This window comes from Osmerus mordax, chromosome 22, assembly GCF_038355195.1.
Source record: "Osmerus mordax isolate fOsmMor3 chromosome 22, fOsmMor3.pri, whole genome shotgun sequence".
Taxonomy (NCBI): Eukaryota; Metazoa; Chordata; class Actinopteri; order Osmeriformes; family Osmeridae; genus Osmerus; species Osmerus mordax.
In genome coordinates this window covers 12,379,743-12,391,847 of record NC_090071.1, presented here as the reverse complement: position 1 = coordinate 12,391,847, position 12,105 = coordinate 12,379,743, and the positions used below count along the sequence as shown (strand labels likewise).

General features: G+C 44.8%; 1 protein-coding gene across 1 annotated transcript; it reads right to left on the bottom strand.

The window, feature by feature from the left end:
• Positions 1-10,446: 10,446 nt before the first annotated feature.
• On the bottom strand, positions 10,447-11,702 carry LOC136965966 (BTB/POZ domain-containing protein KCTD12-like). Its single transcript, XM_067260285.1, has one exon. The coding sequence runs from the start codon at positions 11,675-11,677 to the stop codon at positions 10,823-10,825; it is 855 nt and encodes a 284-aa protein (XP_067116386.1). The 5' UTR covers positions 11,678-11,702; the 3' UTR covers positions 10,447-10,822.
• Between the last annotated feature and the right edge of the window lie 403 nt (positions 11,703-12,105).

The following is a 12,105-nucleotide window of genomic DNA, read 5'->3' as shown; positions in this document are numbered from 1 at the left end:
CAATTTCTGTCTAGTTATTTTCATTTTCTGTTTATACTAGAGACCCCCTCATAGAAAGATACGCACATACCCCTTACACAGAAAGCCTTCCATACACATGAGAGGGCATGGGAAATGGGGACTTGTGAGGGATCAAGTGTTCTGCTACCATCCCATGCCCCTCACACACACGCAATAACCATCTCTGATGTGTTTTGTTTAGACAGGATATAACTGTAATAATGGGTAGACTAACTGGGATGTAAAACTGTTTACATTAACATAATGACATTATTAGTGCCTGTATGAACAGAAACAAGTTCTGGTGGCATGTTGACAATAGAAAGACAGCAAACATCAGTATTCAAGTCCTTTTCTATTCTCTAGTAGCTGTTGTTTAAATATGTGCCTGTTTCCTCAGCAGGAGAGAAACTGACTGAGTAGAGAGTTTATACTGACTGCCGTATTCATACCCCGTTTAGCAAAATAGATTTTGATTTCAACGAGACCAACCTCCTTAAATTAAGGCATAAAAATCTCAGTGTGTTATGAAACCACATTAGGCAGACTGGAGTGGTTTCATGCAGAATGCTGATCTGTTAGTTCTAAAACACTCCGGAAATTCAGATGGAAACTAGCAATCCAGCAGAATTGTGTTCCATGGTTGGATGTGATCTCCTCATTGACTGACAGAGAAGTCCATGAGCCATCGGATGTACTTCCTGGATGTACAGTAGCTCTGGGACTACATTTCCCAGATGGGTAATCCATCAGACGCATAATTAATGGTACTAGGATTACATTTCCTATATGTGTTTGGTTAACCCTGGACCTTCCTCATTTGATTCTTGTGACTTCCTGTATCAACATGCTAGGGTCATATACAAAGCATTGACCATGTGTAAGCTATTTTTACAGGGGAGTGAAAAAACTGAATGTGTGTATACCCTCATGGGATTTGTTTTGAAAGTTTGCATGTGGAAAAATACATGCACACTACTTATCTCTCTCTTTAAGACATGTTCTACGAAGGTCTCCTACTTCTCTCAACTGTTTACGGCAGCTGAGATGTTTACACATATACTTAAACTGGTTCACTCTATCCAACATTCCTCTCTTTTCCCATTGGACAATAGCTTGACCTTTTGACTTCTGACCTCTGGTTTAACGGTCTCTGGAGTAAGTGGGAAGAGACAGTGATTCTCTCTGGACCAATAAGAGGGCCAGATTAAAATGTTAAACATTTAGAGTTCCTGTGGCTCTTGGCCCAATGGTTGGAAATTGTAAACATTGAATGTGATTGCGTCTGAAAGAAATACAGAAGAGAGGAGAGAGAGGCCCAGAGGCTGGAGGAGAACAGAAGAGATAAGTCACATAGTGACATGGTAAATCAGATTGCCTTTTTGTCCCTGCTGTGACCCCATAGATGACTGGCCTGTTGGGAGCAGTTGAGAGGGCTGTATTATACATACTTTTTTTTTAAAGGGAGAGAAGGAATAGCGAGAGAAAACAAGGGAAGATGGGGATGAATTACCCTAGGGAGATCAAGAAAGAGTTTGTGCAGAGAACATGATGTTTAGGTTTTAGGGGAATTCAGAGAGTTGGGATAGAGACGGGAGAAATGGGGTCAGAGGGGGAACGAGAAGAGGAGATGGAGAGAGAATAGGAAGAGTTGATTTAAACGGCTATTCCATCCAGCGATGCTGTCGGATAATCTAACTGTTCTGACAGATGGACGACCCAGTTTAACTCGGAGGCTGGGTCCAGATCTGATCAACAGCAGACTCTTTCTCTTTTTGCGCTGTTTCTTTCTGTCTTTCGCTGTGGCCCCTTTCTTTACTGGTTTCTTTTCTGGTCTGGTTCTCTTTGAGAATATTTGGCAAGGATTTAGAATTCTGACTTAAACCAGCTGGTGAGTTGAAAGAAGAGGTGATGGATAAACAGTGGAAAAGAGAAGGAAAGTTATGTAGCCATTTACGAGTGGATTATTTCTGGAATGGTTGACGAATGATAAGCCATTTTTTGTGCATATGTACAGTTTGGGTTTTTCACATAAAACACGTTTGTTTTGACAGAGTTTCAGGCAGGGTGCCTGTTTTGTAGCTTTTCCATAGAATAGATCATAGATCCCAGAATTGTATTGATGGAACACAGGGTTATTGTACTGGTTCTACTGGTTCTCATGGTGTTCCTGATCAACGTCGGAACTGTGAGGCCAGGGATTCGTAGGTTCCCACTGCGGCTCCAGGAGGTGCTTGGTTGGTGCCCACTCAAAGGCTGTTGTCAAGGAGACTGTCAGTGTGGTAATGATGGGGGTGGGGTGGGTGGAGGGACAGGTGAGAATGAGTCACTCTTGTATCCATCCCTAAAGAGTCCATCTAACTAACTTGAATGCTGACCTTTGCTGGAGAGATTGACAAGAGGTTGAATAGGATGCAATAGGGCAGTACCAGACAGATATGCAGATTTACAAGCTGGCAAATAGACAGTCAAGCAGGCAGATACACAGGCAAACAAGCAGGCGGGCAGGTAGATAAGCAAACAGGCAGACACAGAGAGTGGAAAACATAGACAGAAATAACAGGTGTGTACCTGTCTATTTATTTCTGCCAGACAGATAGGTACAGGAGACAGGCAGGCAGACAGAGAGGTAGACTGGCAAGCAGGCAGGCAGACAGGTGGACAGGCAGACAGACTGGTAAACAGGCAAGTAGAGGGGCAGGCAAGTGTGTCAGACAGCTGGCTCTATATTGGCAGGTGTGAATATTCCAATCAGGAAGTGTGAATGTACTGCAATCAAAATGATTCCCTCAAACTAAATGTCTCAGCTCAAGGAATAAGTTCAGTCTCACACCTCTTGTTTACAGTGTGTGCGTGTGTGGCGCGCGTGCGCGCGTGCGCGCATGCATGTGTGTGTGCGTGCACGTGTTCATGCATGCGTGTGTGTGAGTGTGCATGTGTGTGCGTACCATGTGTATATGGAGGCGGTGGAAATAGATTCACTGGAGAAAATCTATTTATCAATTTTTTTGTAGATAATCGAGTTCAGTTCACAGACAACACAAATAATCAGTGTTAAGAGGTTGAGTAGCGCCAAAGTGCAATGTCCTAACCTTCTCCACTTCCACAGTCCAGCCCCCATCCCCCATCTCTTTAGCAAAGCCTTTTCACTCTGGTTTTGTACACCAAGCCCTTTTTCAATTGATTAATTGGTGTATTGGAAAGCTCTGGAGTGGAAAGAAACATCTTCATGGTCGTCAAGAGAACCTACGTCACTGATTGCCATGGAGATATGACTGTCCATCTGTCTGTTTCTTTGCCTTGACTCGCTCATCACCGTGGTGACCGGCAGGCGCGGTCCTGGTTCAGTGATTGGCTGAGAAATGAGGGGAATCTTATCGGCGTGACACAGGAACCAGGAAGGAAGAAGTGGGAGGCGTCTGGAGAATGTCTGTACTCTGGAATACTGCTGTCACTGCTGGGAGACAAACTCCAGACCACTAGGACAGACAGATGGACAAACAGACAGATGTATAGCCAGCCAACCATGGAGACAGACAGACAGGCAAACTGTTGGACAGATGGACAAATAGTTATATTGGCACAGACAGACAGACAGGCAGGCAGACAATTTGTATGTGTATGGTGATACTGCATCTCCACTCGCTAATTTGATCTCTCTTTCTCTCTTTCCCTGCCTCTCTCACTCTAACTCCCTCTGACTCTCTCTTTCTCTTTGCGTCTCATCTCTCTCACACTCTCTCTTTTCTTTCTCCATCTCTTTCTCTTACTCCTTTCATATCACTCTAGTCCCATGTAACCCCACTTTCTCTCATTCCCTGAAGCTGAAACAGAAAAAAGCACAGATCTCTTTTGTTTCTGAAGTAGTTGACTCTCCAGGAATGACCCCCAAGGACGATTACTTATTTAAAATTGATGTAAAGAGGCTTTGTATTGAATCCCCCCCCCCTCCCCCACCAAAACACCAACCAAATTATCAGGCTGTCTAATGGACGACAGAGTTGGGTGTAACCATCGGACTCAATGAATAGATTGATCGTCAAACGCATCATGTGCTCCCACAGCAACACAAGAGCGCACACACACACTGTGGTCATAAGAAAGTTACATTATATTCTATGTTTAAAGTGCCAAATTTCAAGCTACTGCATGATTCTGAGCTAAAAAGACAAAAGTAAGAACATAGATCACTTAACTTTACTATTTTATTTTAGTATTTGATAAGATGAGATCTGTCAGAAGGCTGGCCGGAAAGATGCACGACAATTAAAAAGAGTTGACTTCATTAGAACGAGCTGCTCGGATCATGTGACCTTTCCATGACAGAGTGGTCAGATGAGTGAGGCACATGGTTCACAACCGTCCTTATATACAATGGATAGACAAGTTCAAATATCGTGTACACAGAACATTTCATTACATGGCCAAGCATAGTCAGCAAATGGGTACAGTAGAAAAGGCAAACAGTTCATAACATCATAACTCATGGAAGTCCTGTTTATAGATATTTCCTTCTAACTGTCTCCAGAGAGTCTGGACATAATGCGTTCCATATCTATATGCGGACTGTAAGAGGCCCACTTCATGACCTCTTGACCTCAGCAAGAGACAAGTCTCTTGTGTACAAAAACTCTGCGTATCAGTATTGTACTCTTTAGTCTAATTATGATTTCTTCGTGCTACTTCTTTGTAAGTTTGTCATTTTATGAAGTCCAGTTTCTTGGCATTTAAAGCATCGTTTTGAAGAGAGCAGGGGCGGATCTAGAGATTTTCATTCGGGGTGGCAGAGGGAAGTTGTTGGGTGGCCTCCTGGAGGCGAATCAAAATCCAAAGTAGGGGGGTACAGTACTCCCTATGGTAAATGATTAGGCTATAACATTGTAGTGTAAATTAAACAGTAACATTAATATTATTTATTGAAATGTTCTGTAACGTACAAATAATATTTTCCATGGGAAGATTGAGGTTCATGTTGTTTAATTGTAACTTGTTTCACTACATGTTCTTATGGTTCGTCCCTTTGGGCTTTTTTTTCACAATCTATGCTTCATGTTTTGGCTACCCGCAATGTTTGGGGCTATCTCGTTGTTATGATCAGTGACCTATGCACTTTTGTAAAGCTCTCTCTTGGAAGTCCATTGGATAAAAGCGTCTGCTAAATGCATTAAAAAAGTGGGGTGGCAGTATTTTTTATTGGGGTGGCAGCCGCCACCCCTTGCCACCCCTTAGATCCGCCACTGGAAGAGAGGCAGAGAAGAACACGGGGGAGGAGAGCAGAGGACAAAGAGAAGAGGAAAGAGAAGAAGAGAGGAGGAGAAGACTGGAGGACAACAACCTCAATCTAGCTCAGTGGGAGCGGAGGATAACCCCTGTCCTCCTGCCTCTCTTCCTCTCCTCCCTGTCTCTTCTCCTCCTCTGCTGAGCGCCCATCCTTTGTTCCCTGCGGTTGATAGATGCTGGTGGCCTTTACCGGTGCTTTTAACGGGGCTCAGCTGGCTCACCGGGAGCAGTGCCGGTGTACCACTGGGCCCCGGTATGAACGGCTCACTGGCAGCAACCGAAGACATTTACACAGTCTCCTCGGTCTGACTGATTTACTGCAGTATACAGAACAAGATGGGAGGGCGAGGAAAGGTAAAACTCATAGTTGTAAAGATAGATTTGTATATCTACAAATATACCATATGAACCTCTTTTGCCCTCCCTCCTCCTTTCTCTCTTCCCTGTAGATGGGAAAGAGAGAGAGACAGAGATTCCTGGAGTGGAGTTGGGGTTATTTAGAAGGAGACTGGAGAATATCAGAGACAGTATAGGCAAGCCTGGCGTTTATTTAGCAGAGGGGAGCTGAGATGATAGCTGTTGCTATATTTCAAAATGGCTAGACACTGAATCTGGCTTTTTAAAAGACGGGTTCATTTCTCCAGGGAGATTGGCTGGGCGTTGCTCTAACTGTTGTCACTGTTGCTGGGGCAGAAGAGTGTGTGTGTGCATGTCTATGTGCGTTTTTGTTCATGTCGAGGGGTTTAGTCTGACCAGTTAAGGTTTTATTACTTTAATTTCCTGTTTTCTGTACCGGCCTTTCTCTTTCTATTCCTCTCATGCTCCTTCTCACTCTCTACCCCCCCCCCCCTCTCCTCCTCTCTCCATCTGGCCAGGGTCAAGGATGTACTCTTCTCTTTACAGAGGACTTATAAGCCTGATCACACCGAGCCTAGCAGGTGCTGAACCTTGGTCTTCCACTCCTCAAACATCAAACTGTCAATCCTAACTATACATATTACAACAGCTTCCTGCACTAGACTGGCAGTTTGTGAAGGGAAGATGGTGACAACTCAACCCCCCCTTCACACACACACACACTTCCTGTTTGGCTCTACTCCGTTCTGTTCTCGCCTTGGGTTTAAGGAAGGGTGCATGAAGAATAAACTGTGACCTCTGGGGTGAAAGTTGCAACAGGCGGACAGTCACAAGTCTTTGTGCTCACGTGTGTGTGTGTGTGTGACCCACACTGTGTTCCACAGAATACAGAATTATTCTGTGCAACATCAGTGGAAGTCAGAATGGCTCCCCAGGACATAACCCCCCCCCCCTCCCCCCCAGCCCCCCCATCCCTTGCTCTCCATCTCATGGTGACCACAGTGCCAGAGCACACTTTAACTGTATTTTCACATATTTGTCTCCCTCACCTCTCCCTCTATCCCTTGCTCCATCCATTCCTCCAGCTCTCTATTCCTCTGTTTACAGTACAGAGTGGAGCTATGATATAATAGAGCAAACCGTTTTATTGGTTAACAGGAAACTGAAATTACTTTCCACTCTTGCCCACAGGATTTGCAATGAGGTTTGTGTGTGTATATGGTCTTGTGCATGCATGTGTTTTGTGTGTGTGTGTGTCTCTTTGTGTGTGTGTGTGTGTCTGTGTGTGAGTAGGTGTGTGTAAAGCAACAAAACAATTCTGACAGTCTGGCAAACTGAAATAATGCGCTGGGCAAAAATGAGGTAATTAAGTCAACAGTGACGCTAAGCCTGGCAAACACACCACTCATCTGCACAAGTAGGAAGACAGCCTAAGATTCTGATCAGTTAATCAGTTAAGTTTCCACTTGATCTTCTCCATGATCCGTGACTGTCAGTGCCTAAACTCACCCATGAACAGTGGAAAAGAGAACATCTCACAGAGGGTGTAGCTGTGAGGGTTGCAAAACCAACGATATGGCCTAACTGAATAACACATTGTAGCAGGTTAAGGGGTGTGGGGTTTCCACACCATCAAGCTCAATAACAAACCGGCACACGCAGTCCAATTTCAATGCAGATGTATATTTAATCTGTCACACACATCACAGTTTCTAGTCACACTCCCTTCTTATATGCAAACACTCAATCAATGAATCGCTCAACGAGACACAGCCTGTCTGTCTCGTTGCTGTAGGAAGTTCCTATATGGCTCGGGGGTGGATCCAACGGCCTGCCAGATATCTTCCCTCAATTACCACTCCCCTCACCTCTCCCTGTCGTCTGGCCACTGTCTCTACCAACACACACACTTGCACAACCCCCTTTATTCCCCTGCACACAGCACACCCACGTATGCATACACACAAGTTTGGCATGTCTACAGTAAATCAGTTGAACTGCCAACCGAAAGCATTCCCTACGTTGATGTTTACCTTGCACCCAGGCAGTAGGAGAATGTGGAGAGGTCTAGTGTACCTGCCAGCTGTCACCTTGTTTGTCCAGTCCGTGCTTGTCTCAACAGTGAGTACATGCTGAATCATTGATCCGGGGGAAAGTCAATGTTCATTAGGCTCTGTAATGCTATGGTTTCTATAGAAACACTGGAAACGTATTTCTTACAAAAGCAGAAGCTGAGATACGAGATCTTATTCCTTTCACAGACTCGAGATTACTGTGACGATCAGGTGATTACAGAATTAATTTCAGACACAAAGACAGCCCAATCAGATAGAGAGTGGGGGAGCGGGTGTACACACCGAGGGTTAGTGAAGTGTGCTGTGCTCTTATACACACATCTATACAATCTGTGTCTCTGTTATTGGACCCAACATTGTCTAGGTTGGTCAATGCCAAAGCTGTATTATATCTCAGGGGATATTGAGGGAATGTTCTTTTCATTTCCACAAAAAGGGACAAATTGTGTGCTTTGTTCTGCTGCCAACACCTCCAGTCAAAGCTAACACACTGTATTCAGTTGCTTCCATGAAATACTAAAAATGATTTAGAATGTGTGTGTATTGTAACATGTTTCAGGCACCACAATTTAGACTATTGATTACATTTTTACCTAGAGAGTGCCTGACTTTTTTAAGGGAAGCTATCAGAGTTCTTTTATGTTGTCTTCTCTAAATGGACATTAAACTATGAGAGCATCTTTGACACTATGACACTCTACACTGAAGTAGAACTGTTATGATGATTACAAAGACAAAAACTATTCAAGACTGTAACAAACCATAAAGCTACAGGAATGCCAAGTAGCTGGTGGAAAGTTTCTCGGGGATATTAGCTGCACCTGATATCGGTTGTAAAAGTTGGAAGGGAAACAGACCAAACAAAGAACAGGGTTTATTACTGTAATGTCTCCCATCCAGACATCAGAACAACAAGAAGCCTTTTGTCTGATCCATAGACCATCTGATTGGATTAGGAGGATGTGAGACAAGGGACAGTTCCTGCTTTGGACAAGGAGATCTAAGAGATGGAGGATCGCATGTCTGGCTGGACGCATATTGTGTCACAGAGGAGTGGAGAAAACGAGAAGAGGGGAGAGGAGTAGAAGCAGTGAGAAAATGAGAGGATATGATGAAGAGAGAGGAGGAGGGGGTGAGTAAAGGAGAGATGAAGAGAGGGCCGGTGAGGAGGATATGAGTAGTGGAGGAATGAAGGGAGGGGGAGGAGAGGTGGGGAGGGAACGAGTACAGGACAGATGAAGATAGAGGAGGAGAGGAGAAGAGGAGGGAATGAGTAGAGGTGAGATGAAGTAAGGGGAAAGGATGAGAGGAGAGGACGAGTAGAGGGAAGATGAAGAGAGAGCAGAAAAGGAGGATATGAGTAGAGGACAGATAAAGGGAGGGGACAAGGAGAGGAGAGATGAAGAGAGGGGAGAAGAGGAGAAGAGAGGATGAGTAGAGGAGAGATGAAGAGAGGGGAGAAGAGGAGAAGAGAGGATGAGGAGAGGAGAGATGAAGAGAGGGGAGAAGAGGAGAAGAGAGGATGAGTAGAGGAGAGATGAAGAGAGGGGAGAAGAGGAGAAGAGAGGATGAGGAGAGGAGAGATGAAGAGAGGGGAGAAGAGGAGAAGAGAGGATGAGTAGAGGAGAGATGAAGAGAGGGGAGAAGAGGAGAAGAGAGGATGAGGAGAGGAGAGATGAAGAGAGGGGAGAAGAGGAGAAGAGAGGATGAGTAGAGGAGAGATGAAGGGAGAGCAGGGGAAGCCGTCCCGGAGACAGTCTAACAGACAACAGATGAGGGGACTTCCTGTATCTGCAGACAACCCCACACAGAGAGAGAGGAAGTCCATCTATTCCTTTTCCTGTCCAGATGGTACTATCAGCTGACAGGGACTCTGACTCTTGAAACTGTGTGTTTGTGTTTGTCTGTGTGGGTGTGCTTGTGTTGATATGTTTGAATTTGCATGAGTGAATACGTTTTGACTATGTTAGCCAAGTATTTAGGAGGGAGAATGTGTTTGTGGTCCATGTGTATGTTTGCATAATGCATTTATGTAAATATATGCCAAATAAGATGTGCGCGTCTGCATAAGAAATTATACTCTAGTTAGTGGCTATAGCATAGCGCAACAAACCCAGACACCTATTGCTCTTTTTGCCCATCTGTCTACATTTACAACACGGCACACATTCACACTCTTTCACACACACACAAATACCTAGTCTCCTGTCCGTAAACACACCAGTCCAAAACACACTTATCTTTGTATTCAATTCCAACTGCCAGTGTAAATAGAAATGTTATCTGGTCCTTGATAGTTTAATGTTCACCAACTGGAGGATTGACAAGCAGCGTGTGTGTTTCTCGGTGGAAGTGTTTCTGTGTGTGTGTGTGTGTGTGTGTGTGTGTGTGTGTGTGTGTGGTTGTGTGTGGTAGCAGCGCCTTGCAGAGGAAGTCAGTGTTCCTCCATGCCTGAACAAAGCCTGTTGTCTCTTGCTGGTGAGGATATAATGTCTGACAGCTGAACATTCTACAGAAGAAAGACTCCCTTTCAATCTGACATAATAAATGTTCACAAACATGGCCACTTTCACTGTAAAGGTCATCTCTGCTCCCCTGATTCCTATAGCCACAAACATGTTAGATTGAAGATGGTTATGTTCTTTGGCATAGATTAAATGGGTCTGGTAACAGCCTGAATACCATCCTTGCAACAACTTCCTCATTTTAAGAACAAACCATGTAATTCTTGATGAAAACATGAATTTTATTGTTACTTTAAAATCAGATAAAGTAAACATCTTACATTTACAGGCATACTGTATACTAGAAAGAGCCTGAAATAAATCTAACATTCATGTAGCCTATTTTATATCTTCTATATTAATTTCCTATATTAATTTACAGACCTTTGGGTGAACAATGAAACGCATCAATAATTACAAACTTCATACAGACTCTAATTATCATCCGAGGCCATGAAATCAGCCAAGTGTTCATTTACAAAAGTTAAGGCAAAAAACAGGGAATGTGGAAAACAGTTTGAACCATTAATATTAAACTTTTGGTTTTAGGCAGGTGTAGGTTGAAAGTCCAAATTTCCACCACAGATAACGCTCGGTTCCTAACGGTTACTCACGGGAGAACACGTACTCAGTGTAACTGGTCCAGATTTTGTCCTCGTTTGGGTCGTTACTCGTGTACGCGCAGGTGCCCGTGGAACTACAAGCCACCATACGAAAACCAACCTCGGCCAGCTTATCAAAAGCCTGCTCGAGGAAGTTGTATTTCAGGTAGTACCGGGAGGTGTACCTCTCTGGGGGTCTGTCTGGGTCTCTGCTTTCGTTCAGCGTGTCCCCGAAAACTTCTTTGGCCAGAGACGTCTTGCTGCACACAGTTATCCTGGCCACGCGGCGGAACTTGGCGTCGGTCTGAATATCTCTTCCGATGGTGTATGACCCTCTATAACCGACCGTTATGTAACCCGCTTTTCCCTGGAGCGGTGAGCGAGGAACCGGGCTGGTGAAGGTGGACGCGTGGCATGCGGTCTCTGTGGACGGGGTTGTAGAGATACTTGCGCGACTGAGTGCGCCCGCAAGCGCAGCCTCCTCCGGGTCTACCACGTCCTCCGCAAGGGAGTTGTCTTTGCTGACGGCAGGTCTGAGGCGTTTGGAGAGCTCGTGGAGCTGATAGAAGTCAGCCTCCTTTTGCAGTCTACCCCGCTCTTTAAAAAACTCCGGAAGAACCAGGTTTAGGTCCCGCAGGTATTCTAAAATATAACGGAAAAGAATACCGTCCCGGTCCAAGAAGTAGCGTCCTTTGCTATCCGTCGGTAAGTCCTTCGGTAACCGTTGAGTGAACAAAGTCCACAGGAGAGAGTTAGGAACGGCCGTTAAGGTTGCGTGTCGAGTTACATACAGCTGACCACCGACGTTTAGCTCGATTATCTCAGGAAAACAGCTAACGTGACTGTCACTGTGCGCCATGGCCGCGGTCGGATGCTGTATCGCCGCCCAGGAAAGAGAAAATACCTGCGTTCAGATGTAATCGTTTGTTTATATCTGTTGGGGCTGCGTAGGAGGGGGAGGAAAGATGTTTTTTTTCTCCGAATTGTTAACTCTTTGTGTACACATCCCTCTCTCTCTCTCTCTCTCTCTCTCTCTCTCTCTCTCTCTCTCTCTCTCTCTCTCTCTCTCTCTCTCTCTCTCTCTCTCTCTCTCTCTCTCTCTCCTCTCGTCTCTCTCTCTCTCTCTCTCTCTCTCTCTCTCTCTCTCTCTCTCTCTCTCTCTCTCTCTCTCTCTCTCTCTCTCTCTCACACACACACACACACACACACTCACTCATACACACACACACACATCAAAAGTGTCTCTCTTTGGCTTGGCTGTTTTCAGCAAGCTGGTAGACCAAATAC